This window comes from Vanessa tameamea, chromosome 29, assembly GCF_037043105.1.
Source record: "Vanessa tameamea isolate UH-Manoa-2023 chromosome 29, ilVanTame1 primary haplotype, whole genome shotgun sequence".
NCBI classification, from domain to species: domain Eukaryota; kingdom Metazoa; phylum Arthropoda; class Insecta; order Lepidoptera; family Nymphalidae; genus Vanessa; species Vanessa tameamea.
Window position 1 is genome coordinate 4,208,247 of NC_087337.1, and position 27,351 is coordinate 4,235,597.

The window sequence follows — 27,351 nt, forward strand, 5'->3', positions numbered from 1 at the left end:
AGGTCGTCTGCCGGGATTAGCTATTAATCTTTGTCGGTTCGATAATTCTTGTTCGGGTTGATTTTGCTTAGACTATCAGTAATCATGAGTTTTTTTTTTACATTACATTAACAGCCTGTAAATTTTCCACTGCTGGGCTAAGGCCTCCTCTCCCTTTGAGAAGGTTTGGAGCATATTCCACCACGCTTCTCCAAAGCGGGTTAGTAGATACACATGTGGCAGAATTTCGTTGAAATTAGACACATGCAGGTTTCCTCACGATGTTTTCCTTCACCGCCGAGCACGAGATGAATAAACACATATTGAGCACATGAAAATTCAGTGGTGGTTCAGTGGTGGTTCAGTGGTGCATCTTAACCAATGATTGAACCCGCAATCATCGGTTAAGATGCACGCGTTCTAACCACTGGCTATCTCGGCTCTAAGCATGATTAATGCCACAATATTTAAATTAAACTAAAAAAGAATAATAATTCGACCTTGGCTAGAATCTGAACACTGATTGGTCAATTATTACGTCATCAAATACGACCGACCAATCAGCGTGCATATCAAAACCGATTTAATGAACAATCGAGCGTCGATTGAACTTGAAACTGTGTTCTAGTAACTGCAGTCACTGCAGCGACGCTTGATTTTACTTCGACCACCGATAAGTCAGAGTAATATCTCCACATTAAAACAATTTAAAATTCATCAGGTTATTGTTCTTAAGTGAAATTGATTTTACTTTCAATAAACTTTACTCTTAATTCGTTATGAATTCCTCAAATTTATCATTTAGATACAAGTAACCAATACGTCACTTAGAATACATGACATTATCCACATTATAGTAAATTTTATTCTTCTAAAATTTGCATAAATCAGTAGCCCTTATCGGTCATTTTTACGAAGCCCAGCCCATAGGACAGACCCCAACATAATACTATTCAATCTTCGCACACTCTTCTCTCTCTCTTTCTTCCTCTATGTCCTGTTCTCTATCTCGTTCCAACTCAAGCTGCACAAACCGTTTGATCCAACGGTTTCAAATCGAGCTGAACGTCGTCCGACTGCAGCTCCGATACGATTTCGCGTAATCTGTGAAATGATAATATTATCACAATCAATAAATCAACATATATATTTTCAAATTAATTTAAAACGAGTTGTCATTGATTCGTATCATACTTGGCGAGCTGCGTGGGGGTCACGTAAATAGTATCGTCTTGCACCGACTCGGAGGCCGGATACTTGATGGTGCCGATGTCGATCGCCTTCGCATTGATAGCCTGCAAGATTTATATTACATAATACCTGATCCTGCGGCTTTACTCGCGAGAAATTACATACCAACCGCCATTTTAAAACCCATGGAGCGGCGATTTAAAAAAAGGAGCACCAACCCCCATTTCAATCCCTCGTGAAGTGATTTAAAAAAAAGGAGCATGTTCCCTTGCCCGGGACTCAAACTATATCCACATCAAATTTCCTCCAAATCGATTCAGCGGTTTAAGCGTGTAGATGTTACAGATAGTTACTTTCGCATTCCATAATATTAACATAGATAAAAGTAGGTAACAGTTCATAAATAACATAACCCACAGCTGGGCAAAGACTTCCTCTCCCCTTACAAAAAAAAAAAACTTATTCAATTTAAATAAATGATTCTTCTGAAAATGTCCCACTCCTCCTCCCTTTCATCCTCAAATCTATTCATGATATTGAAATAAATGATTAAATAGTCGACTCACTGCCGTGAGCTCCGGCGCCGGGAACTCCGTGAAGTCCGCCTCCACACAGCGCCACGGCCGGTGCAGCGACACGAGGCTGCGAACTTCCACTTGGAGCGAGACCAACTTCTCCTGGAAATGTACAATAGAACGCTAGCAATAATCTTATCACTAAGACAATTGTGTTCCTCGACTTTTTTGGACACAAACGCAAAAGGCGAACTACTGCGCAGGAAATATTCACGAGCTTAACGTATACAGCGCATGAGTGAGGCAAACAAATTCTGAGTTATTTGAAAAGAATCCATTAATTTTCCTCGATTGGAGGTGCAGTTCTCAATAATGTAAACATTGGTTATATCAAATAAAACACTTGTGTCATCAAGGAGCACGTAGACAGGTTTTTATGGCGGATGGGCAAACGTGCCACCTCATGGTAGCGGTCACAACCCCTTATAGACATTGGCGCCGTAATCAATTTAAATAATTTCTTACATGTCCAATGTGCCACCAACCTTGGGAACTAAGTTATTATGTCCCTTGTGCCGGTAGTTGGAACCCCTCTCTCACCCTCCACACAATATAAACTATTACTGCTGGACTCTTGGAATTGACTCACAATTATGCGTTTATTGTTTGGGATTAAGAAATTTGATTAACAGAATCATTTGAAAATACCGCCCACGGGTGGCATATCTATCCGTTACCTCCAGTTTACGTCTGATCTCCTTCTGCTTCTCCTTATGCTGTTCCAGGACTCGAGCGTACTTGCTCGGGTCTTCGGGAAACTTGACCAGCCCGGACTTCGCGACGAACAGAGTCCATTCCTGAAATTATTTTATCTCATCACTGGGTGGGTCAAATATATCTTTAAGTGTTAGAGGAACCGTCGTTTTTTCTTATCGTATAAGCGCCGCGCCCCACAGCGGGTGTGCGCGTGTGCGCGTGTGCGTGGGTACTCACGGCGTGCAGGCGCGCGAGGCGCAGCTCGAGGTCGGCGGCGGCGCGGCGGCGCAGCGCGGCGGCGGGCGCGGCGGGGTGGTGCAGCGGCCGCAGCGAGCGCAGCGCGGCGCGCGAGGCGCGGGACGCGGCCGCCGCGCGGGCCGCGCGCTCGCGGTCCACCGTCCTGCCGACGCGGAGCGGAGGGTCTTAGTCTCGGGTCGGGATCCTTTCATTTGTCTTTGTCACGGTCCGTATTTGGCTCGACGGCGAAGATGAATATTATAAGGAGAATGCCATGCGTCAAATGGAGCTCCACGTTTAGGTATGGTCTACCTTTTCGCATTCGAACGATGATTAACTATGGTCCAAAAGAGTCATGTTAGATGTTTTTACGACTGAAAGTGCCTACCGTTGGCGACCTTTAAGGAATACGTGGGCTCTTTTCTTAAAGGTTCCCCAGTCGAAACGGTTCGGAAAAACCGGCAGGCAGAAAAAGAAAAATGTAGTAGAAGATGCAGAGTGAGCCAACATCTCTGCGCAAAGGATCAAGTCGGAAACAGGTTAATATTATATATATATATATTATCAACTGACCGCAGAACTGTATCAGGCTCAAAACATAGACGCCAAGTATTCCGCGACTAGTTGCGGCAGCAAGCAGGTTTGAAAGCATGGAGATGCGACAAATTTAGCGGTACTTGTGTCTTTTTGGGGGTTGAATTGAACTAGGTTTAGCCGATGACCAGAAGATGCTAGCGGGACCCTGGTGGATAACCTGAATCTTTGGGAAAGGCCTGTGTCCAGCAGTGGTAGTAATAACTTCGTCCACCTTGGGAACATCTAAGGATTCCACAAACTGATAAAGGCTACGTTACTAACACAAAAATAACACAAACTCTTACCAGCTGAGCACTTTGAGCTGATGCTGAAGAGCTTCGTTAACTTCTCCCGCGGCGATGCCCGTCGTCACCTTCACCGGCGTCTCTTCTAAAACACGCGAACAATAATTACAATACGCCAAACAATAAATCTATTAATTATGTTAAATTGGATGAAAATTTAATTAGTGACAATATTTTGGACTATTCATATGATCTTTCAAATCAAATCAAAACAAATCAATTTTATTCAAGTAAACTTCACAATAAAACGTTTTTGAATCTTTTAATCAAATTCTTTACAAGTGCGTTTCAAAATCAAGGAACAATATTAAAATAACCATCTAATTTTAGGTGTACTTTTTTTTTGGTTCCTTGGTCCTGTTACTACACTGGCTCACTCAACATTCAAAATATAAAAGACCAACTGGTGAGTGCAGTACCGAATTAAACACGTAGCAACGCCAAGCGCAAAAGTGGGCCCGCAAATTTAATTGCTATTGTTTATTTACCAGTTTATACTTTATAACCCATAGCAGATAAAGCGCTCTTTGAAATAATTTGATACGGCCCCACCTGGGCCGGACCCTAAGTTCAGGGGGCCCTGGGCTAACTTAGGGGCCCACCTAAGACATATCTGAACGTAGACTTGAATTGAATTAATTGAATGGGTTTGATTAATTGCGGGACTGCAAACCATACGATCTGTTTAATTTAATAAAGTTATGGATTCCTTCGCATTGTCGTCTATTTTTGACTTTGACTTGACTTAGCTGGGCCCTTGAATCCACGGGGCCCTGGGCTGAAGCCCAAATGGTAGATCATATGGTAGATCCGGCCCTGGGCCCCACGTATGCGTCCAATGGCACTGGATGAGTGTGGTACCCAGCTAGATCTCACCACCGGTGATCACAAATAATCAATAACAATTTTAATAAATACGTTACGTAACAATATACGTTATTATCAATTTCATCCAATTTACCATAAATATTATTAAATACTAATTTAATCATTATTTTATTAGATTATTACATATTTTATAATTTCACGTTCATTAATAACATGTTAATTTTATAATTAATCACATTTTAGTTTAGCCTTGAGAGTATTTATTTAACTATATTATATTTAAATGTAAACTTGTTGCTGCCATATTTTATTTAGATCTCATCCCAGTAATTTTGGTACTTTGCCTCAGTGTACTGACATCTGATAACGCTTTTGGTAATATTTTTTCAATTTACTTCAATAATATAATAAATACTAACAATATTCAAAACGGGATATTTACCATGTTTTTTATTTTTATTTGGTGGAGCTCGATATTTCGACATTATCTACGAATGTCTTGTTCACGAGACTGACGTTTGACGGGTAGACGTTGACGGCATTAGAAGTGTCCATATCGGACTGTCGAAATATCGAGCTCCACCAAATAAAAATAAAAAAACATGGTAAATATCCCGTTTTAAATACCGTTAGTAATAAAAATAACCATGTCAATTTAAAATCTTATATAATAATACTATCTAATACTGCTATCGACATGTATGTAACTGACATATTACGACTAACATGAATACTTATATATCTATAAATAATGCATAGCACAGTGACAGTGTTATATATATATATATATATATATATATATATATATATATATATATATATATATATATATATACACATACACATATATATCCATACACAACTCGATCCAGATCTGTATAAAAATATTAATTAAAATTTCTTTGTTACTTTAATACTTTGTAAAACTTAATACTTATAATTGACATTGCAAAATTCCAGCGAGAAATTACAGTATATTCGGTATATTTAATAAATATGGCAGCCAAGTGAGACAAAATCAACAGATACAACAAAATCATGCAAAAGTCACAGATAACACAAGCGTAATTAATAAATAAGCGTATTAAACGTGACACAGACTGTTATTAAATTAAAAAAATATAATGTAGAATTTTTTGTTTATGATTTGAATCTACAATAGAAATCTAGAATGTTCGTGTGAACGCAACATAAATCATGCTAATTGCTAAATTAAAAATGATGCAACATCGATCAATTCACAGCGATCTTACGGGGCGCATCTTTTGGTGTGGGCGTTGTCACCACCGCTAAAAAGTAAATTCATTTTTCTTATAAACAAGGACTTACAAACTTATTCGATAATTAGAAATTAAACTGAATTATAAAATAGTAGAAATAAACGCTTTGTGTATTTTTTAATATATTAATTGTTTATGAAGATTATTATAGCATTTTGAAAATAAATATGATTATATTACACAGTATAAAAAATGCCGCGAAAACTTGACATGCACGACGCCATCTTGAAAATAATTTTCCCTTTTTTACTTAAACCAGAACATCATTATTTTATATGGTTCGACAGAACATGACTTTTTAACTTTACTAATGTTCGCTCAGTGGTCGGAATTTGACCATAAATATTAATTATTCATTACAAAACAAAAGGCTTTTGGAGCGCACGGAACATTTTGATAAAGCAACAAAAGCAGACAAGAGTATGAAATTCAAGGCAGTGTGTGTCTTTGGACGTATTAAGAAAAAGTTACATCGTTTCGCACTACAGGGAATTTGTATTCGCTTTTGATTTCGTATTCGCTTCTATAGGTCAACTTTAATGTTGCGCACTCTCCATCTGTCTTTTGTTTTATAATCTGATATAATCATTATATATACTTTAATATACTTTATTTCATTACAAAAGACCATCAAAAACTACGAAATAAGAAAAATTTAATATCGGATGAGAAACAGACGCGAAAAAGGTACTGAACTGTTTTTACTTCTCCTTTTTTAAATATACATATTTCACAAACCTACACGAGACACCTAAGGTGCTATTAGAATAGAATTTCGTAGCTCAAATGCAACATTTTGATCGAGATTACATTTCTTCAACGTGACAATTTACTCTTTTTTGTTGAATCAAGAATTAATACAAATTATTGAAATCTCGACCAATGAGATCAGAATAGTTTTATAATCTTTAGTTGTCTTGCCATTGAAATCGACTCAATATTAGTAGTAATTAAATGTTAATTGAAGTATAAATATTATTTAAGTATATACGTTATTGTGAAAACAATCTAATTACATAAAAATATATTTAGAATATAAAATTGAGTGACCGAGATGGACCAGCGGCTTGATAAAGTTAATCCTAACCAAAGGCAACATATTCCGCTGAACTATCACGTGTTTATTTCAAGGGACATTAACAAATGCGGATGAAAATCTTCCATGTGTCTATCTAACAAACCGCTTTGAAACGTGAAATAATCTTCTTGTTGGTCTGTGGTAAAGTCCAATTCTTTTTTCAGTTTCAGTGGCCAATTTATCTTTTTTTTTTTTATTTAGACTAGCAAATGCACCACTTGACGGTTACTGGTCACCACTGCTTATAGACAATGGCACCAGCACATTCTCCACCGATCTTGGAGCCTAAGATGTTATGTCTCCAGCTGAAGTTAGACTATACTAAGCATTGCTGTTTAGCGGTATATTTGATAAATGATTGGTACATACCAGATGGGTTTGCACAAAGGCTTGTGCATGTTCATTATTATTGTTGTGCGTGGCTAAGAATTAAGATATTAAATGATTGCAAAAACATATTTAAAGCTTAAACATAAAAATAACGTTACTTGTTACTGATATTATAATTTTAATTGAATAAAGTACTATATTTCTCTAAAACCATTAAAATATTGTATTTCATCAATATTTTAGCTATTATCTGTATACATAAAAGCAAAATACCACTCACTGAAACTGTAACACCTACAAACTTGAAACTTGTCAAGAAAGTTCCTTATAGGGTGTAAAGATCCGCTAAGAAAGGTTTTAACGAAACTCCACCCCTGAGGGGGTTAAACGGGACTTGGAAGTTTGTATGAATGTCATATGTTTTTGAAATATGGTACAGAGAAATTTTAAATGTATGCTCTATGGATGGTGTCGAGGTGTACTAATAATGTGTCTTTAGAAATCCACCCCCTTTTGGGGTGAAAACAGGGGATGCTAGTTCAATAATACAATACAACAATACTGGGGAGAGGTTACCATCAAACTGACTTCAGTGGTGACGAGACCACTTGCCAGCACATGTTATCTATCAGACGGGTTCACACCGGTAGAATCTACATTCCAAGTCGGTGGTAGATTTATATTTAATTCAATATAACATGACGATTCAAAAGTACTTGTATGAGCCTACTTGAATAAAGAGTATTTATATTTAATTTAACAACAGCGTTGCTGTTTGACGGTACGCTATCTGATCAGTGAGTGGTACCTACCTAGACGGGCTTACAAAGCCCTAACACTAATATTCTATTTTTTATATTAAGATGTGAAATTGTAAGTAAAATTTGAGTAATATAGTACTTATATTTGTAATTCATTAAAAGTAAATGATTTTCGTAACAAACATGCGGTTAGAGACGTGTATGACTCTTACGTGTGTAGTCTCGGACCGCGACGGGCGACGCCACCGCTGCAGGACAGGCACTCGTCAATCTCACACGGGTAAGTTCAGAAATGTTTCACACGGACGCATTTGCGTTACAATATAAATATTGTCTATTGAATCGAACACAGCGCCATCTGTTGGTTGCGGGGGGTACTAAAACATAGATGGCGCTGGCTTCGTCAGTGATTCTTATTGGGAAATTAAATGTTTAATAATACGGAGGCTCTGTTTCCAATGCCTGACAACACTGTAATTATTACCCCGTGTTTCATTATTTATAAATGAATCTTCACAATCTAATCACAATTTCAACGTGATTCTAAGAAGACTCCCGTTATATTTTATAACACAAAAGGTAAGACTTCCTAAGCGATACACCAGGGGGGGCCCGCGGCACTCACCGTGGTGCGTCCCGCGCTTGGCGTACAGCTTCAGCTTGTCGCGCAGCGCGCCGCGCTCGGTCTCCAGCGACTCGATGTCTTGCTGCAGGTGGTCCATCGTCTCCTCGAACTCCTTCTCCTTCCTGTAAATATTAACGACATGTACAAACTTGTGTACCATCGCACGCATGCGCAATGCGACGTCATTGTATCACTATGCGTCCGGAGAGGACGGATAATGGGACCGTTTTGAACAAAAAAGTTCCAACCCACAGAGGTACTACATATACTATAAATGAGAATCCTGTTACATAATGTTAAGAAATATCTTTAAAATAATATGCACAACGTGTAACCGGATGACTGATGAGTTTCTCTATGGATTGGATTAAGGCTGTCGCACAGTGTCGAACTAGAAGCACTGCAGCCCTGCAGCCCGTGTGGTACCTCTTGAGCTGGTTGTGCGCGTCGTCCAGGCGGCGCTGCAGCTGCTGCGCGCGCACCTCCGCGTCCTTGGCCGCCGCGACGAGCTTACGTTCCCCGAGCTCGCGACGGATCTGCATCTCCGAGAGTTCCTCCTGCTTCGCCTTCAAATCGGAGAGTTTCAAATTTATTTTTTAAATTATTTGCTTCACTGCGAACCGAAACGCTCACTTCTTAATGAAAATATCAATAATTCACATGTACAACCTTCAAGGCCTTTCTCATCTCCTTGATGTCCGCCTCCTTGTTCTCGAGCCGGATCGTCAAGGTCTTCGTCTCCTCCAGCTGCTTCTTGACGAGCTGAGCGCGCAGCACTATCGGCGGCGTCGGCTGCGATCGAAACGACAGCGATCAGAACGACCCGCGCGACGACGTCCGGGACGCACGACGGACACGAACCTTCTCCGAGGCGACGTTGGTGAGCGACATGACGTCGTACTCCTTGTCCTTGGTGAAGGCGGCCAGCTGCGCCACGTCGGCGGCGACGGCGGCCAGCGCGTGCTTGACGGCGTGCACGGCGCCCACGTCGTCCTGCTGGTACACCTTGTCCACGGCGGCGGCCCACACGTGCTGCAGCGCGGCGTGCGGCAGCGGCGCGCCGTCCCCGCGCTCGCCCGCCGTGGCCGCGCACGCCAGCGCCGCGCGCGCGCACAGGCCCGCCGCGCGCGCCGCCCGGCCCAGCGCCGCCGCGCCCGCGCCGCGCAGCCGCTCCACCAGCTGCGCACGGGAACGGGGCGCTGGCAGGGATGCTTCACGAGGGCGGCATCCCCCCCGTTTATATGAGGGGATACGCGCATATGCGTTTTTCCATCGAAAATAAGGTCTAATTTTTACAAGTAAACCGACATAAGCTCGGTCCTAATAGTCTGCGGGACACGGGTGGAAGCACGCATAATCAGTAGGAGTTTTGACCGAGATTTGGTCTGACGATGATTTCATCCTCAGTTCACCTGTAAATCGATGGGCAGGGCGTGGAGCTGGACGCCGGGGGGGAGACGTCGACGCACACTCTTCAACTGCTGCTGGAGCGTGGCGCAGCTCGTCTGGATCGCCTCGTTCAGGAGGCCCAGCTCCTGCTGGTGGTCCGAGGGCTGCGAGCGGAATCAGAGTCAATTTTCGTCCTTGCTATGTCAACGCAAACAGCAGAGCACAAAGCGGAGCTCGCCTGCAGCACGTGCGCCAGCGCGGCGGCGTCGGCGGCCAGCGCGCGCGCCAGCGCGTCGATGGCGGCGCACGCGTGCAGCAGCACGGCGCGCGAGCACGCCGCGCCCTCCACCGACGACATGTTCAGCGCCGCCCACATGGCCGACAGGTACGACCAGCAGCGCTCCATGCCTGCGGGGGCCGGAGCGGGGCGTTACACGGGCGGGGGCGCGGGGGCGCCGGGGCGGGCGGGGGCCGGGGGAGGTTACCGTACCGTCGAGCGAGCAGTTCTCGTCGAGCTCGTTGGTCTTGAGCAGGTGAGCGGCGGCGTCCAGCGCCCGCTCCTGGGTGACGGCGTCGGGCAGCGCGGAGGCGGCTCGCAGCAGAAGCTCGGGCGAGCAGGTCTCCAGCGCGCCGCTCCACATGCACACCATGCACTGGAACGCGACAACAGATAATTTTAGGAGCTTTCAATGTACCTTATATTGCAACTGAACTACCTTGAGTTCAGATTTAAAATTATTTGTTATAAATGTTTTAATAAATTAAAAATAACTAAATCTTTGTCTTTGAATTCACCATCAATAGGACAGTGTTGTGCAGAATTATTAATCCACAGACTAATAAAAAAATTACTAATTAAGAATTTAAAAAAAAGAAAAAAAAATTAAATGAGTTTAAAATAAAAAACAAAATTTAAAAATAGTTTTGAATCTTAACACGTTTTATTCGTGTTCTGTGGATTAATATGCACAACACGGTCTAATCAGTCGTCGCTAATACCTGTATCATTTGCAGCTGGTACTCCAGCTGACACCTGAAGCTGTACTGGACGGCTGTATGGGTCTTCATGACCGACTCCTTATCCCAAACGTTCACCTCTGGGAACCTGTAGCAAAATTATTCGGTACACCAATTATGTTGAAGAAAAAAAACACCATAAAAAATTTTTTTTTGGGTTTTTTTTTTGGTTTTAAGTTACTCGGATGTATTATAATATTTTCTTTTTTTTTTTTCGTTCAAGATTTTGTTAATTATTATGATGCGCACGCACATGTAATAACAGCTATACTCTATACCAACCAAAAGAGCAGAAAAGAAAAATAAACAAATAAGAAATGATATTTATCACAATAATAGTAATTAATTATTTTCATACAAAAAAAACTATTTTTAATTTCGCCTAAGGAGTAAGACTTACGTAAGGTATAAATTTTTTCTGATCACTGACCTGTTAGGATAATATTTCCTCAATGACCGGACACTAATAATAATACAAAAATAATCACAGGATCTTAGACTTACTTCTCTCTTATTTGGCCCAGTACGATTTCCGCTTTAGTGTTCAAACGTTGCAAGAGCAGAATGAACATTATGGCGTCGTGGTCACCTGCAACAAACATATTCGATTTAAGAATATTAAGAAAAAGGCGGCAATATCAAAGACATGTCATTTGTTTAAAGATTTTGTGGTCCTGACTGATTTCCGTCACAACGTCCAATCTTAAAGGAGACCTGCCAGCTATGCAAGACATATTACAGTGCACAGGTGTGCACAAACACAGGTGCACCGTCTATGCCCACACTCACATAATCAAAAGGGACGGTTAATCAAACACTACTTCTTGTTCTCACATAGATTTTTTCAACAGAAAAACCCAAGGACATCTTTATCATTCCGACCTGGGGTTTGAGCCCAGAACCTCGGGATGTATGATCTTGTATATAACCACAAGACCAACGAGGTCAGTCAAGATCAATGAGTTGTTCAAAGATATTATTGTTTAGGATGGATGAGTATACACCAACACACCAATTCTTACTATAATTTAATTTCTAGCACTGACCGTTAGAGGCCATGAAGTGGTCAGGCAGACAGGCTGCCAGCATGTCGGCCCGGGCCCGCGCCTGCGCCAGCTCGAGCGCCCGCAGCTGCAGGTCGATGGAGCGCGTGGAAGCCCTGGACTGCTGCACCAGCGAACCCAGCTCCGCCGGGGGGGAGGCCCGCGCCCCGCCCTCCGGACTCGCCTCCTGCTCCGCGCTGGGGGCCGGTGAGCCCGCTGAAATGATATTTTATTATTTATTTGACTGGATAACTATAATTCCCAGTTTTTGCCAGTCGTTTATTACTAATCGATTTAACAAAAGGAAGTAGAGCCTGTAATCAGTAAGACAATATATTTTAATACTTTTATCATACTTAGTAAATACTTGATTAATAAATTATTTCACTTATTTTATAAAACAAATATTAAATTTTCCAAAAATTTTACTACACTAAAAGGATTTTCGTACATTAATGTGTACTGTATAAGATTGTTCCTTACGCTGTATGGACATTGATTGATGTCCATAAATTTAAAAAAGAAGTAATCCTATAACATCCCTCACCTTGCTTCGACTCCAACTGAGCCCTGAGCTCGTTATGCTGCTCCGTCATCCGCTGCACCAGCTCTCTAAACTTGACTATCGTCAGATCCCGGTCCGTTATGGTCTCTAGAGCCGCTTCACGTTCTCTCGCCGCCTGGGAGGATATACACACAACTAGTTATGGGTAGTTATTCACATAGATTAGTAAAGTAGTAGGTAAATATAAAAAGTAGTTGGGGTTCCAAATTTAATTTTCCATTGGTACATATTGGCGGACGAGCGTATGAGCCACCTGATGGTAAGTGGTCACCACAACCCATAGACAATGGCGCTGTAGGAAATAAACCATTCCTTACATCGCCAATGCGCCACCAAGCATGGGAAGTAACATGTTATGTCCCTTGTGCCTGTAGTTACACTGGCTCATTCGAACCTTCAAACCGGAACACAACAATTCTGAGCACCGTTGTTTGGCGGTAGAATATCAATCACGGCAAATAGTTTTCGCAGTTGACCATAATAATAATAATGATATGACAATAAACAAATCAAACAATATAACGTTACCCAGAATAGTTATACAGAATACCTACAGACATACCTAAATATACATATTAGTAAAAATCATTTGTCTTTGGCTAGAGTCAGACATTTATCGTTCAGAACTTCTTTTCTAACGCAAGTCGAAAATGTCACATTTGAAAAGTGACACATTCGACTTTCTCTGTGAAGGCTATTCCATTTTGATATTGACAAAAACAACCGGCTGAGTTTCTTCTGCCGGTTCTTCTCGGATCAGGGTGTTTTCTCTTGAACCGGTGGTAATGTTTAATTTGACAATAAGTAAGTGTAATGCTTCTATTCGATTATAATATGTAACGGTTCTCTCACATAATGACAATATATTTAAATAATATATCTACCTAATAAGGACCTAGCAATCAGTACTTTCAAATCCCTCAGTCAACATACCTCCCTGGTCGCTGCATGAGCCATCTCCAGCTCCTCGCGGAGGTCCATCTCCAGCTCCCTGTTCGATTCCACGAGCTGTTCGTGCACTTCCTGCAACGCTTCCAGCTCTTGGACGTCTTGTTTCAACTGATCTACCTGAAAATTTACTCTTCTTTCAGAAATGTTATTCTTTATGAAACTTCTTTATTATCTATGACAAATATTTTATATTTTCCGGTCCAAGCTGGTAATTGGCAGTGGAGTCTAAACGCGAAGACGACCAGTACAGTCAGGGAGAATGGGCTGCACTATTCGCCCTCGCCATGCCAACCCGCAAGATGCCTCATCACGCCTCGTTTGAAGAACCAGGGTTAATCTTATAATAAGTGCATTGACCTGATCTTCTAGAGCCATTTTCTTCTCAGCGAGTTGTTCGACCATCTCTTCGGCACCTAGAGCGGCGTCAACCTGAAAAGAATACCGAAAAACGTTACAAATATATGAAGATGGAAGTGATTTTGCCCACAGCGGCCTCAAGAGATGGCCTAATTTGAAGAGGAGATGGAAGAGGAAGGCGCAGGACTTCCAACTTCCAACTTCAAAGTTGTTATTGAGAATTTTTCTACAGAAAAACCTAAATACTCTTTATCGACCTAGCGTTTGAACACAGGACCTTGGGATCTGCGGCCTCATATCAAGCGACTAGACCAACGAGGCAGCCAGTTGGAAAAGATGTATGCAAAAGGAAGTTTAAGATGGAATCTGTTTGACTTTAACAAAACATAGACAAAATTTGTCCGATTGCCATCAAATTACGGATATAAAATCACCTATTTTTCCACGAAAATTTGCATACAATTCGATTTGCTAGAGTTTTAGCCACTAGATGGCGCTGTAGATAACTTGTGGCTAGTTTTACCATAAGAGCACGGATGATATTTTAGGAGAAGTCGCATCGAATTTTAGTTTAAAATATTTTTATTATTTAGAAACACAAGAGTACAGATTATTTTTATTTGGCAGTAGAATATTTTGTTGAACAAAATCTATTAAGAAAATCATACCAATTTTCTTGAAAGAGCTTAAATTTAAAGTTTTTATTATTGATTGCTTGATTAAAAGTCAATTGCGCAATGGTCGCAAGATCGATCCTGACACCTTGGGCTATTAATTTGGGCATTGGTAGAATTCTTTCAAAAAAAATGTAGTAGTTTTGACCTAATCCCAATGATTCGAGGGAAACATACCTGTTCCCGAAGATCAGCAACCTGGGCTTCCAGTTCTTCAACTCGGGCAGATAACTTCTCTTTGGTTCGGCTCAGCTCGGCTATTTCAGATCTATACTGTTCCAAATCCTAGAATAACAAAACAATACGATACTACCAAGTCTTTTAGTAGCAACTACTGAACCATAACAACTATTATCCCCCTACTATTACTACTAAACCCCACCAGCAATTAATACAATTTTTTATATTTTAAACTTCAAAATATTAACTTTACAAATTCGCTGGATTAATTTGTAAATCAACTCTGATAATTGTACATTAAGATGATTCATGATCGCGCGTTGGTCCACGACCACAGAGCCCGGGTCGGGGCGAGGGAACGCCAGCGACCCCCCTCACCTTCTGCATCTTCTGCATGGTGTGCTTGTCATGCGCGGACAGGTCGCGCAGGCGCACGAGCGTGTCCCGCAGACGCACGTTCTGCTGCTGCAGCTGGCGCACCTCGTAGCCCGTGGCGCCCTCGCCCACTGCGTACGGGTGCTCTGTTCAGACACGCCGCTCTGTACACATGCTCCGGGCTCCGGTCCGGTCCTCGGGGGGTTCCGTCAGTCCGAGTCAAAGGAGTAGCGTTACACTTGCTTATTTATAAAAAAAAACTACGACCGGTTCAAAAAGAACCACCTCAGAATTGAGAGGAACCTTTTATTTTGTATGTATAATAATTATATACTTGATTTTTTTTCTTCTATAGTAATATATAAATCTTTTGCTCGAAGGGAGAGGTGGCCTTAGCCCAGCATTGGGATACTTAAGGGCTGATACATAACAATTAGCATTGACAGGAAGCCGCTCCCTTGTCCCTTGAGTGATAAATTACGTTCAATGTACAGTCCGTTTCAATGGCTGGAGGAGTAAACAATTTTAACCTCGAATTGGTATATCATCATTGGTCGAGATCGTGTGAAAGCTTTCACAAAACCCTACCCACTAAGTGAACGCTTAAATAAGCATTTAGTTTAGAAATTGCAGTCGAAAATCAAAGTCAAAGTCATCAGTCAAATGGTAGAGTGAACGAAAAACCGAACACAACAAAGCATGCATAGATTAAAAACAAAAAATAACACATTCGATTAAAATTAAAAAAGATATACAGACTATACTATATAGTTAAAAACATTAAAAAAAAAAAATTAAATGATACAGGTTAACGTACATAAAATAATTAAGTTCCGTCAATATCAACTGTCAAAGAAATGATTGTGATTTCTCTAAAATAATACACAAATACTCTGTAAATATACAGGGTTATTGGTAATTCGACGTATTCCCGTTAGGAGGTGATAGGGGTGACTATTTGCGATAATTTTTACCCCCATATGCATGATGCAAAAGTGAACCATATTTGTTATTGAGTTATCACGTTCTTTAGATTTTTTCAAAATAAGTCAAAAAATGCAACTTCAAAATTTTATTTAAAAAAAGTTTCATTTAAAATATATTTTTTTCTTCTGATTTATAAAAACGATTAAACACTGGATATCTTTCAATATTTAAACAATAATTATCGGTCCAAATTTAAAAATGCGAGACGGGAATACGTCGAATTACCAATAACCCTGTATATAAAAAACACACACACACACAATAAATAAATATATAATACGTACATGCATAAGGCGATCGATATTTTCTATAAAATAAAAATATATACTTAAATAAATAGAATAATACATAAATATTTAAATTAAAAGCTAAATAAATATAAGGTGAAAGCCCCTATTATTGACACTTGATAACAATTTGTAATTTTAAGCAGGTTTTAAGTAAACTATTAGATTCGATTATTATTTCGTAAAATATCAAATAAAATTTTAAATAAATATTGAAAAATATATTTCATATCATAATAAAAATGGAAACGTCATGATTCGTACAGTAACTATTTTTAATCTTGATTCGTATTGAATTAACACCTCAATGATAATCATTTCTATGTAAAAAAAAAATGAATACTTTACGACTTTAATTTAAGAAAATGATAATGTCCTTAAGGGGACTACATGAGCTAAATGCAAGTTTTATAATGCAAAAAAGTATATGATCCAATGCAGTAAACCAACTGAAAAAAATATATGATAATCTTGAGGATACATGCTAGTTATTTGTTATTTTGAAAACACGATGTAATTAATTTGGTACGATAGAAAAAAATCGCAAAGTTACCTCTAAAAAAATCTTTTAATACATAATAACTATACTTATATACATTCAATAATTCTGGTTTTTTGTCAGATTATTCTACAAGCAATATATTACTTAACCTCTGCGTCACTTTTTTAGTAAAATCAATAGATTTTTTTTAAATCAGATATTCTTATTTTTGAACAAAATTCGTACGCATGTGTGCGTAAACGCCGTGTACAGACATTGCCGGCCGAGGCCTGATGCTATACAGACGTGTCGATCTTTTCGTTACGAGCATCATTACGTTACGAGATATTTTTTTGTAATTTTAATTGTAAATTCATTGTTTCATGTTTTCTTATAATAAATATTATTCTTTCTTGTAGATAAATAGATTAAGTTAAAATAGTGTAGTAGTAATTAGGCATTTGTTTTTTATTATATTATTTGTTATAAATTTTAATTGTGTAAATATGGGAAATAAAGTGAAACGCGTGAGGAAAACTAAAAAACGTTTATATAAATTAAGCGCCGAACATACATATGAACGATATTAAAAGGTAAGAGTATTTTATTAGTAAACATTTTTTTTTTTATAAATTTTGAATATTGAAAACATCTATTAGAAAAAATGTGCAATCAGTTCGAATAGAATCAGATTTTTCGAGCTGTTATTCAAATATTATGATAGAGTATTTGGTAATAGTAAGGAAAAAATCAATTGAGAGTGACTACGTTCGATCCCCATGAACTCGAAGCAATTTGTTATTTTTCATTAAAATTACTATGGGGCATATTTAGATACATATTTTTTAAATACATACTTTTATAATTAATAAAAATATAATTACTAACATTTATTTATTTTTTACAGAATAAAGAAAGTCGAAAACAATAACACGGAAGCTATTTATATTGCGAAAGAGTTTAATTTTATCGATTTTGTTTATAATAGGAATTAAAGTTGAAAAATGAACTAATATTAATAATTTAAAAAAAAGTAAAGTCGTAACAAAAAAAAAATGTAATTGTTGTGAACCAGAGAACTACAATATTTAGAAGTGTCATTTGTACGTAATTCAAAAATTGTAATTTTTAGTAACGTCCGCCATATTGGATTGAATATGGAAGCATTTCATGAATCGTGGATTGTCATCGAGACTAAATATGTGTGCCAACTTTCAGCTCCATAGCTTCAATGGAAGTGGGTGTAATATTGATTGCAAGATTCCAGGACATACATACATACATTCATACATACAAGTGAAATTAAATAAAATATTTTAATAAAAAAATTAACACTAAATTTTTTTTTTTTTGTAGTACCAAATCTAAATATTTTAAGTTTAATTAAATCAGTTTTATATTTTAATCATTTTCGAATAACAGTCAAAAGTAATACAAATAATTCTAATATCCTATCTATTTTTATGAGATTTATAATTAAACCTAGTATGATTAACCTAGTTAACCAATGATTCAACCAAATCGACTCGACGACATTTTTTTCTTGTAAATATTTAGATATTTTTTTTTTAATTGAATATATATATTTTTTTAATTGAATATATTTTTTTTTTCTTTGTGAACCGATATTAATAAAACGAACAAACACTACGCTATATGTTCCCCCACGGTTACTACACTACAGGTTTCGAACACTTACGATTTTGTTATATAAATAGATTATCAAACTTTTATAAAATGTTAAAAATTAGTATGTTTTAATATTTAGTATAAGAACTAATTGTGGTATAATAATATAAATAAAAGAAAAAAAAGGTTAAAACTAACTGTCTATTTTATTGTGTACAAAATATAAATAAAAATATTGTAAGTTTAATTGAATCAGTTTTTTTTTATAATCATTTGTTAACTAACATCGAAAGAAATAAAAATAATTCTGTTGTCCTATCTATTTTTTATGAGATTTATGATTGATCTTACTTCGCTCGATTTGGCGCCATCTATTAGAATATTTGGGCGTAACCTCGTTACCTCGCTTAACCCTTAGTTCACGGGCTTGCCGTTTTTGTCGATTTTGTAAGTGTGTGCGTGCGATTCTCAAGGGCACTTAGCTCTTGTAGTCCTCTTAATATGAAATACCTTAAGGTTCTTCAGGACAAAACCCATAACATGCAACGTTCGTTTTCCGTTGCTTGCTCTATTACTTGCTGAGTTAGTATTTAATTATTATTCCTCTTATAAACTACATACAGAATCGAAATTCTGGCGAATCAAATGGCTGTAAAACATTAGTAACTGCAGATATTTTTTAATCACATTACAAATATTGTTGTCGTATTATACAAAAGAGACAATTTATTAGTATATATTTTTTTAAACAGCACGTACGATTAAGGTACAACATGTTTATTAGTGAATAATTTGGTCTACATTTTAAGGATAAATTTTACCGTCAGCGCAAAGATTATCGAGTTGACCATTCAAGCCATACTTATCCAACCATTATATACGTCAATACCAAAAATACCCAGCACATCCCTGGATCGTAAACAGCAGATAGTAATTCTAATAATTTGTACAGTGCCAATAATTGAGACAGCCACCTTACTATTTATTAAACAGTACACACGCCATATTAATAAACATTATTCGTAACGGTTTAAAAAAATAAATTAAAAAAAGAATGTGCAAGATACATATGTGTAATTCAAGCGGTCGTGTCTGAAATATGACATTTATTTGAAGAACAATACAAGTTAGATGTTATTATATTTCAACGACGATGTTATAACAGACAAAACTGTAGACAACTTTAAATTTTTATTAGGAAATTTTACTTAATAAATACAAAACTCATCATTATATTATCATTGAGGGATCCTTCGATGCATCTCATAAAGATACCCAACATTTAATTATCAATTCTTTAATAATAATATTAAGATCTATCTATTGATATGAAGTCATCCTTTTTAGACTGTGGGATTTATGTTTTAGGCTTTTATATGGACTCAAATAAAAAAAAAAAACTATTCTCAAACGAAGAAAGTAATTTATTTTCGTGTAATCAACGCTCATCTTAGGAGGTTGATTTAATTAAACTTCCTACAGCATAATAATGCTGTCAATTAAAACCATAGGGTAATTTAAACATAGAGAAATATAAATATTAATATAGTGTTAATCGTACCATATCCTGCATTATAACAATATATATTTTTATATTAAAATTTTGTAACAGCAAGATAGTAGATAAAGCAGAAACCCGGAAGTAAGATTTCACAAACCCCAGTTGGTGGGTATTGTCCGAAAGAAAATAGGCATGAACAAACCCCTCCCCGAGTAAACAGGCAAGCGTGACTCACGTATGTTCCCGCCGGCCTCCATCTCGGCGCGCATGAGCTGCAGGTCGAGCGTGGCCTCCTCCAGCTTGTCGCGGCACTGCTCCAGCTCCAGCTGCAGCGCCTCGGCGCGCTCCTCCGCCATCTCCTTGTCCAGCGCCGCCATCTCCGCCGCCTCCTGCAGCTCCGCCGTCTCGTCGTTGTGCACGTCCAGAGCCTCTTGCGCCTCGCGAACCTGGAATTATAATTTTTGTTATTAAAAAAACTATCACCCTAATTCTGACACAAGTACTTATAACTATCCCTCTGCAGAGGATCTATGACTATGACTCAGAAATAGTATGTCCAAAACATCCAAACTTCGCGCCACAAAGTAAATCCAAGCCTCTGGGACGTGCGATCGCACACTTTTTTTTTTTTTTGATGAGTTACGCTACAACGTGTTAACGCATTAGGCGATAATATGTGTCATGGCCCACCTCTTGTTTCGCCCTCTGCAAATCTCTCTGCAGCTGCGCCTGCGACTCCATGATCTTCGCCTTGAACTCATTCGCCTGATCCAATTGGAGGCGGACTCGCTCCAGCTCCCGAATCTTCTCCCGGTCTTCAGCACGACGAACCTTCAGCGTTTCCAGTTTTTCCTTGAGATCCTCGACTTCAGTTTTTAGCGTGACAATCTGGAAACAAAATAAGCAGAGTCAGTTTTAGAAAATTCGTTTTATAAAAGTGAAATTGTTCTACCCATTGCAAATTAATTAATGGTGTTAATTATTGTTAATAAACCAAATGATCGAATCAATAAATAAATGACTGAATGACGGAAATAATGAATGACGTGAGGAAGGAAGGAAGGGAAAAAGAAGGAAGAAATGAATGAATGAATAACTTTGAGACAGAATGGAATGATTGCATGAATGAATGAATGAATGAATTATATTCTTTCCTATAGCCTGACTGTATGAATTGCATGCAATTCAATGACGATGAATGTCTTATAACGCAAACAGATTTTATCAAATCAAACTGGTCAACAAAATCTTTTAAGTATTAAAATATTAGTATAGACGAACGACGACGAAAGATCTTAAACGACGTTTCTTTTTAAGATAAATATATAAATTTATATAATATAATAAGTGTCATAGTAACATATATACAGGTGTCCTAAAATACAACGATATTTTTAATTCTGAATAGGTTATTGTGACAAAAATAATTTATAAAAAAAAAAAACCAAATTTGTTTTACACATAACATTTTGATCATTTCAAATCGACCCTTGTAAATAAATACTTAACAATTTAATCGTAGCTACAACGATGCTATTATATCTTCATAAATATATAATAACATAATCAGCCTGTAAATTTCCCACTGCTGGGCTAAGGCCTCCTCTCCCGTTGAGGAGAAGGTATGGAGCATATTCCACCACGCTGCTCCAATGCGGGTTGGTGGAATACACATGTGGCAGAATTTCGTTGAAATTAGACACATGCAGGTTTACTCACGATGTTTTCCTTCACCGCCGAGCACGAGATGAATTATAAACAAATTAAGCACATGTAAATTCAGTGGTGCCTGCCTGGGTTTGAACCCGAAATCATCGGTTAAGATGCACGCGTTCTAACCACTGGGCCATCTCGGCTCTTATTCAAGTAAATTAAATTTGTGTTTTGATGGCATGGGTGGCGAAGTGACGAACATCAGGCTCACCTGATGGAAAGAGACCACAGCAGACATCTGCAACGCCGGGGGACTCTTTTCTTAAAGGTCCCAAAAGGCTCTGTTTAAAAGCTTTTATTTAACTTGCAATGTATGTACATATGTATGTGCGGGTGGAATCTTGCTACTCAATTTTGAAGCGGATATCTTTAACCGATTTGGCTGAAATTTTGTATACACGTTAAGTTTGGATGACAATACACGTAATAACCTTGCGTAAATTAACCAGTACCTTGTAATTTAGTAATTTAATCTGCTAAGGTTCATTTTTTTTTTAATTTCAGTTTAATTAAATACTTCTATGTATGTACTTACGAAAACCACGCGACAAGCTTTTATGATTAAAGAAATTGTGTATAATGAGTTTATAAACTGATAGTTAAAATTTTACAGGAAAATTTTATTTTCTTCTTTTCAGGACATTTAAATAAAAGCTTTTTTTAAAAAAGTATTTTTACTTTTAATTTATTCCTAATGGTTTTTAATCAATCAGGAAATAAAATCGCACGTGTACCAACCTCCTGCTGTGCCTGTATGTTGGCAAGCTTGTCCTCCATCGCTGTGGACACGGGCTGCGGAGATGTTAAACTCTGACCCGGCGTAAACTGAGGAGTGAGAGTCTCGACGAAGCCAGTCTACGAAAAATAACACTATTATAGTCTAACAGGAAAAAAGTCAAATCAACAACATTTGACAGCAAATTGACGCGATATCATTGGTCGAGAGCTCGATTAGTCTATGATATTCACTGTGGATTCGTGATAAAATTGCGTTTTGAACGTCGAGGAAACTGTTATCGGTATTTTGGAAGTAAAATTAAAGTAGATATAAGTAGTTAAGTGTAATAATATTGTGTTATAAATAAAGATATATTAACCATAAACTCTAAATAGTGCACAGTATAGCCGAGCTATTAGCAAATCGCATGAAAAACGCAAATCTAAGGTTTGTTTATCTTTTTTCCTACTTCCATTATAACAGGCTATACATTTAAACTGTGAGATTTATTGATTGGACTTTTGATTTAATTACATGATCTATACCACAGCATAAACGCTATGTCTTCTTTGACAGAAACTGCCAACGGTGTTAGATATATTCTAGTGCAGGCGTGTGCAAACACTGGTGCACTCTCTATTCCCTCACCCTCATAATCCGATGGGGGGGGTAAATCCGACACGTCTGGAAAGAGTTCACGTGCATGACTAAACTTTACCTGCTTTCAGAGTCATGAGAACATGCCAACGCCCAAACTCCACGGTGCTTCTGAGATTTCTCGTTAGAAACACTCAGTGACCACGAAATTTTTGTACAGATTTGCCCTATAATATATCCTGCACAAATGGCTTTATGGTACGTCCCTTGTGCCTGTAGTAACACCGTCTCAATCTTGCTGCGGTGGAATATCTGATTAGTGGGAGGTATCAACCGAAACGGGCTTACACAGAGCTCTACCAAGTATATATTGCTTTTAAAATAGCCCCTAAATTGACATCTATTTTATGTACACAGTGTTTAATTATAAATTTTAAGGTATCTATCACTGCAAGTGCGTATTATCTTGTAGATTTTTATAAACAACAATTATAATTCATTTGGCCGCTGGATACTTCCTTTTCAAAAACTAAACTAGTGGTTTTCAAATTAAATAACTCAAACAATGTAAAAAACAAAACCCATACAAGTGTAACGCACCTCAACAAACGATGCCCTCTTGCCCGTGAGGTCCGGCGACCCTGCCCTCTCTGTGGTTGGGGACACATACGACGTAAGCGACTGGCGACTGCTCGCCAGAGAAGTCCTGGAACTGCCCCGATATTTGCTAGTGAATTGATTTTAATACATACAGTTGAGCACATATCGTATAAATACATATAATACATAATCAACATCTAATACAAATACATGTATCCGATGCAAAACGTCGCAACTAGAAAAAACAAAAAATTCTGTCACCCAAAAAAATATCAATTTGAGGAACGAGATATTTTGTTCTTTATTATTTTGAGTGTATTTTATAATACACTTTAAGCTTCTGCGATGTATCAACGTAAAACTATAAGGACCGATATAAGTAATTATTTATTTACGAAACATTTAATTTACAAAAAAAAATCCAATAGTTTATAATGTTTGAAGTTAGGTTAGTTTAATATATAAATTAATATATATTATATCTAGCGGTCCTTATAAGATTACGGTAACATATATGTATAACATATATTTATATTCTCGGTTCCTGATTCATCTCGTAACAATATATGTTTTTCTCAAAACGCGAGTATAATAAATATATATATACATGATATAACATACTATATGTTAGCACAATTGCACAAAGCTTTAGAATCGATTACTCTATATAATTAAAAACTATTCAATTAAGTACTATATACTATTTTTTTACTTGAATTATTTAAAAAAAAACTTGTATATTTAGGCTAAATATTCAAATATTCAGCCTAAATATACAAGTTTTTAAATAAATTAAAATTAAATAAATAAAAGCAATTAGCTTTTTTTTTTAGCATTAGCAGCCTTTAAATTTCTCACTGCTGGGCTAAAGGCCTCCTCTCCCTTTGAGGAGAAGGTTTGGAGCATACTCCACCACGCTGCTCCAATGCGGGTTGGCGGAATACACACGTGGCAGAATTTCGTTGAAATTAGACACATGCAGGTTTCCTCACGATATTTTCCTTCACCGCCGAGCACGAGATGAATTATAAACACAAATTAGCACATGAAAATTCAGTGGTGCCTGCCTGGATTTGAACCCGAAATCATCGGTTACGATGCACGCGTTCTAACCACTGGGCCATCTCGGCTCATCAATAAAAGCAATAATATCCAATAATGAAGATAAAATATAATTCACATTATACTTTATTCATTTAAGCTTGGCATAGTAAATATACATCCTTGCCTAACGAAATAAATAAACTAAATAAAAAAAAGACAATAACCAAGTCCTATGACTATACAAAATAACATAGCATTTTATGTGCGTTTAGTGGAAATAGTGCACGAAACGATACAGTCATTAGGAAGAACAATATAAGTATAATCAACATTTCAGAACATTCTAGATAGATCATGTAAAAACTACGCGAAGAATAAAAAAAAAAAAAATTAAGCAATCATTTATACAAGAAGAAATATGAAAAATGTTACAGAAATAAAAAAATATATATTTTTAATAAAAATTAATAACGTATTTGACCAGATTTGTTAACTCAACACAAATAAAATCAAATCAAAATAGTCTTTATTCGAGTAGACTCGTAAAAGCACTTTTGAATCGTCATGTTACATTGAATTAAATGTAAAACTACCGCCGGATCGGAAAGTAGATTCTACAGGGAAGAACCGGCGAGAAACTCTGTAGTTACTATTCTACAATTTCCATTACAGAATAATTCAGTAAAAAATACAATTAAATATATATATACATATATACATACATACATACACACCCTAGAATTCAACAAATACTAAGTCCAATATTTTTATATCTTTTATATAATCTTGTATTGAGTAATATATCATATTCATCAATGATTTGGAATGAACTTCAACATTTTTTATAAGATCGTTTAAATACCCAGAGACTACAGTAGAGCTTATCTGGATAAAGACACTCGAAACTCACTCGGAACATTATCGTGAATTGTTAGAGTGATGCGACAATGACTATTATAATTTCACCATTCTAAGGATACTCGTAACAAAATTGCGTATCACTGTAAGTCGATTTCAACATTTCACGCATGAGATATGAAGTGAGTTACGGAATGCACTTTTTTATGATATAGGTAGGTAGGCTTACTAATGGTCAATGATAACCAACATTGGCGCTGTAATAAATATTAACCATTCCTTACATCGCCAATGCACCACTAACCGTTAAAACTGAGATCGTATGTCCCTTGTGCTTGTAGTTAGTAGCTTAAAAAGCCTTCAAACCGGAACACAACAATACTAAACATTGCTGTTTGGCAGTGGAATACATGAGTGCTTGGTACCTACCCAAACGACTTACACAAAGCCCTAACATAAAGTAAAACGTTACTTCTCGACCAATTATATCTTGTCATTTCAAGGTCAAACTTTTTTTACACCTCTTTACTTCTCAGGCCATAGATATAAGCTATAGATCTGTTATAAATTACATTAATTAAATTGTCTATTCTAATCTATACTCTATTCCAACCATAACAGGAAAAAGGCCAAACAAAAAAAAAAGTTTGACAGCTAATTGACGCGATATCATTGGTCGAGAGCTTGATTAATCTGTGATATTCACTATGGACTTGCGAAACAATGGCGTTTTGAACGTCGACGAAACTGTTATCGGAATTTTGGATGTACGATTATAGCGGAAATAAGTAGTTAATTGTAATTGTTTTGTATTATTAATAAAGATATATTGATCATAAACTCTCAGTAGTGCACAATATAGCTGAGTTATTAGCGAGTCGTATGAATACGTAAATCTAAGTTTTCTTTATCTTTCTTCCTACTTCCATTGGAAGAGACTATAGTTCTTGATTTCAACATTATTTAAATTCAATTAAACTCCATCGACCTAAATTACAAACTTTTAAATTTGTCGTATGTTTAGTTAAAGAGTAATTTTCTTCCGTTCACCATTGATTTGCCTTTAGAAAGAAAAGGATACGAGCATTATTTGACTATAAACCACCTTTACAACAATATAATATAAATCTTTTAATAAATAACAAAAGAGCATTCAAGTAATATTAATCTAACTAAAAATAAACAGCATTATGCAAGAATGACCAAAGAAAAAAAAATTATACATCTTATGTAAAAAATAAAATATTAACATAAAAAAAAAACGATACAAACATACATATAGACCGATATATACGTGCTCTATATACAGTGCTTTATATTTGAATTAATTTTACCTCGACATGGACAGACTTCCGGTTTTGGTCTGCGCAGGCGACGCCTTCCTCCGAACCCTTATTCAATATCCAATATGTTAGACACTATACACGTATAACATGACATTAACGCAACATACAATTAGAACTATGTTAAATACAATACATAATTATATATCTTGTTTAGTTAGTTACGAAATTGTAAACGATATACTGTGACACGGTTTCAAGTAACATTTTATATTCGACTTATAAATATATAATTATATATAATACCTTTATGTATGAAGTTTAAATGTATAAATAAACTTAATAAATGTTTGAATATTTAGTAAATAGTATTAATTTAAAGTAAAACAAGACAATAAATGGCAATAACGTGAAATCGTTGACGTGAAAATGTGTAACGTAATACGAAGAGACGTAACGACCTATAAATTATAACAATAGCTTATCAAATGTGTGTTATTCGTTAAACCGGATATTATTAAATAAGGTTTTATTAAATTATTTTTTTACATTTTTACTAGTCTTTATTTTTATTTTATTTTTTTTATTGTCAACATTTATTCTTTGACAAAGGATTTTTGCAATAATCTTTGACATTTGTC

At 37.0% G+C, this 27,351-nt stretch overlaps 1 protein-coding gene across 8 annotated transcripts in view; it reads right to left on the reverse strand.

The window, feature by feature from the left end:
- Positions 1–851: 851 nt before the first annotated feature.
- Positions 852–27,351, reverse strand: part of LOC113393866 (dynactin subunit 1) — a 30,963-nt gene continuing 4,463 nt past the window's right edge. For 2 of the 8 annotated variants that reach the window (XM_064219726.1, XM_064219724.1), the window contains 28 exons: positions 26,762–26,818; positions 23,526–23,637; positions 22,349–22,465; positions 20,588–20,785; positions 20,133–20,343; positions 15,016–15,158; positions 14,635–14,742; positions 13,784–13,855; positions 13,409–13,543; positions 12,458–12,590; positions 11,914–12,126; positions 11,372–11,456; positions 10,850–10,955; positions 10,341–10,503; positions 10,089–10,258; positions 9,874–10,014; positions 9,323–9,640; positions 9,131–9,253; positions 8,888–9,027; positions 8,462–8,583; positions 8,049–8,084; positions 5,641–5,676; positions 3,560–3,644; positions 2,679–2,841; positions 2,423–2,542; positions 1,737–1,847; positions 1,174–1,274; positions 852–1,083 (listed from right to left, as the gene is read on the reverse strand). In XM_064219726.1, the coding sequence (XP_064075796.1) occupies positions 999–1,083; positions 1,174–1,274; positions 1,737–1,847; positions 2,423–2,542; positions 2,679–2,841; positions 3,560–3,644; positions 5,641–5,676; positions 8,049–8,084; positions 8,462–8,583; positions 8,888–9,027; positions 9,131–9,253; positions 9,323–9,640; positions 9,874–10,014; positions 10,089–10,258; positions 10,341–10,503; positions 10,850–10,955; positions 11,372–11,456; positions 11,914–12,126; positions 12,458–12,590; positions 13,409–13,543; positions 13,784–13,855; positions 14,635–14,742; positions 15,016–15,158; positions 20,133–20,343; positions 20,588–20,785; positions 22,349–22,465; positions 23,526–23,637; positions 26,762–26,818 (3,604 nt within the window). In that variant the 3' untranslated portion in view covers positions 852–998. The remainder of the gene's footprint in view (positions 1,084–1,173; positions 1,275–1,736; positions 1,848–2,422; positions 2,543–2,678; positions 2,842–3,559; positions 3,645–5,640; positions 5,677–8,048; positions 8,085–8,461; positions 8,584–8,887; positions 9,028–9,130; positions 9,254–9,322; positions 9,641–9,873; positions 10,015–10,088; positions 10,259–10,340; positions 10,504–10,849; positions 10,956–11,371; positions 11,457–11,913; positions 12,127–12,457; positions 12,591–13,408; positions 13,544–13,783; positions 13,856–14,634; positions 14,743–15,015; positions 15,159–20,132; positions 20,344–20,587; positions 20,786–22,348; positions 22,466–23,525; positions 23,638–26,761; positions 26,819–27,351) is intronic. The other 6 variants (XM_064219731.1, XM_064219729.1, XM_064219725.1 and 3 more) reach the window with 5 other exon arrangements.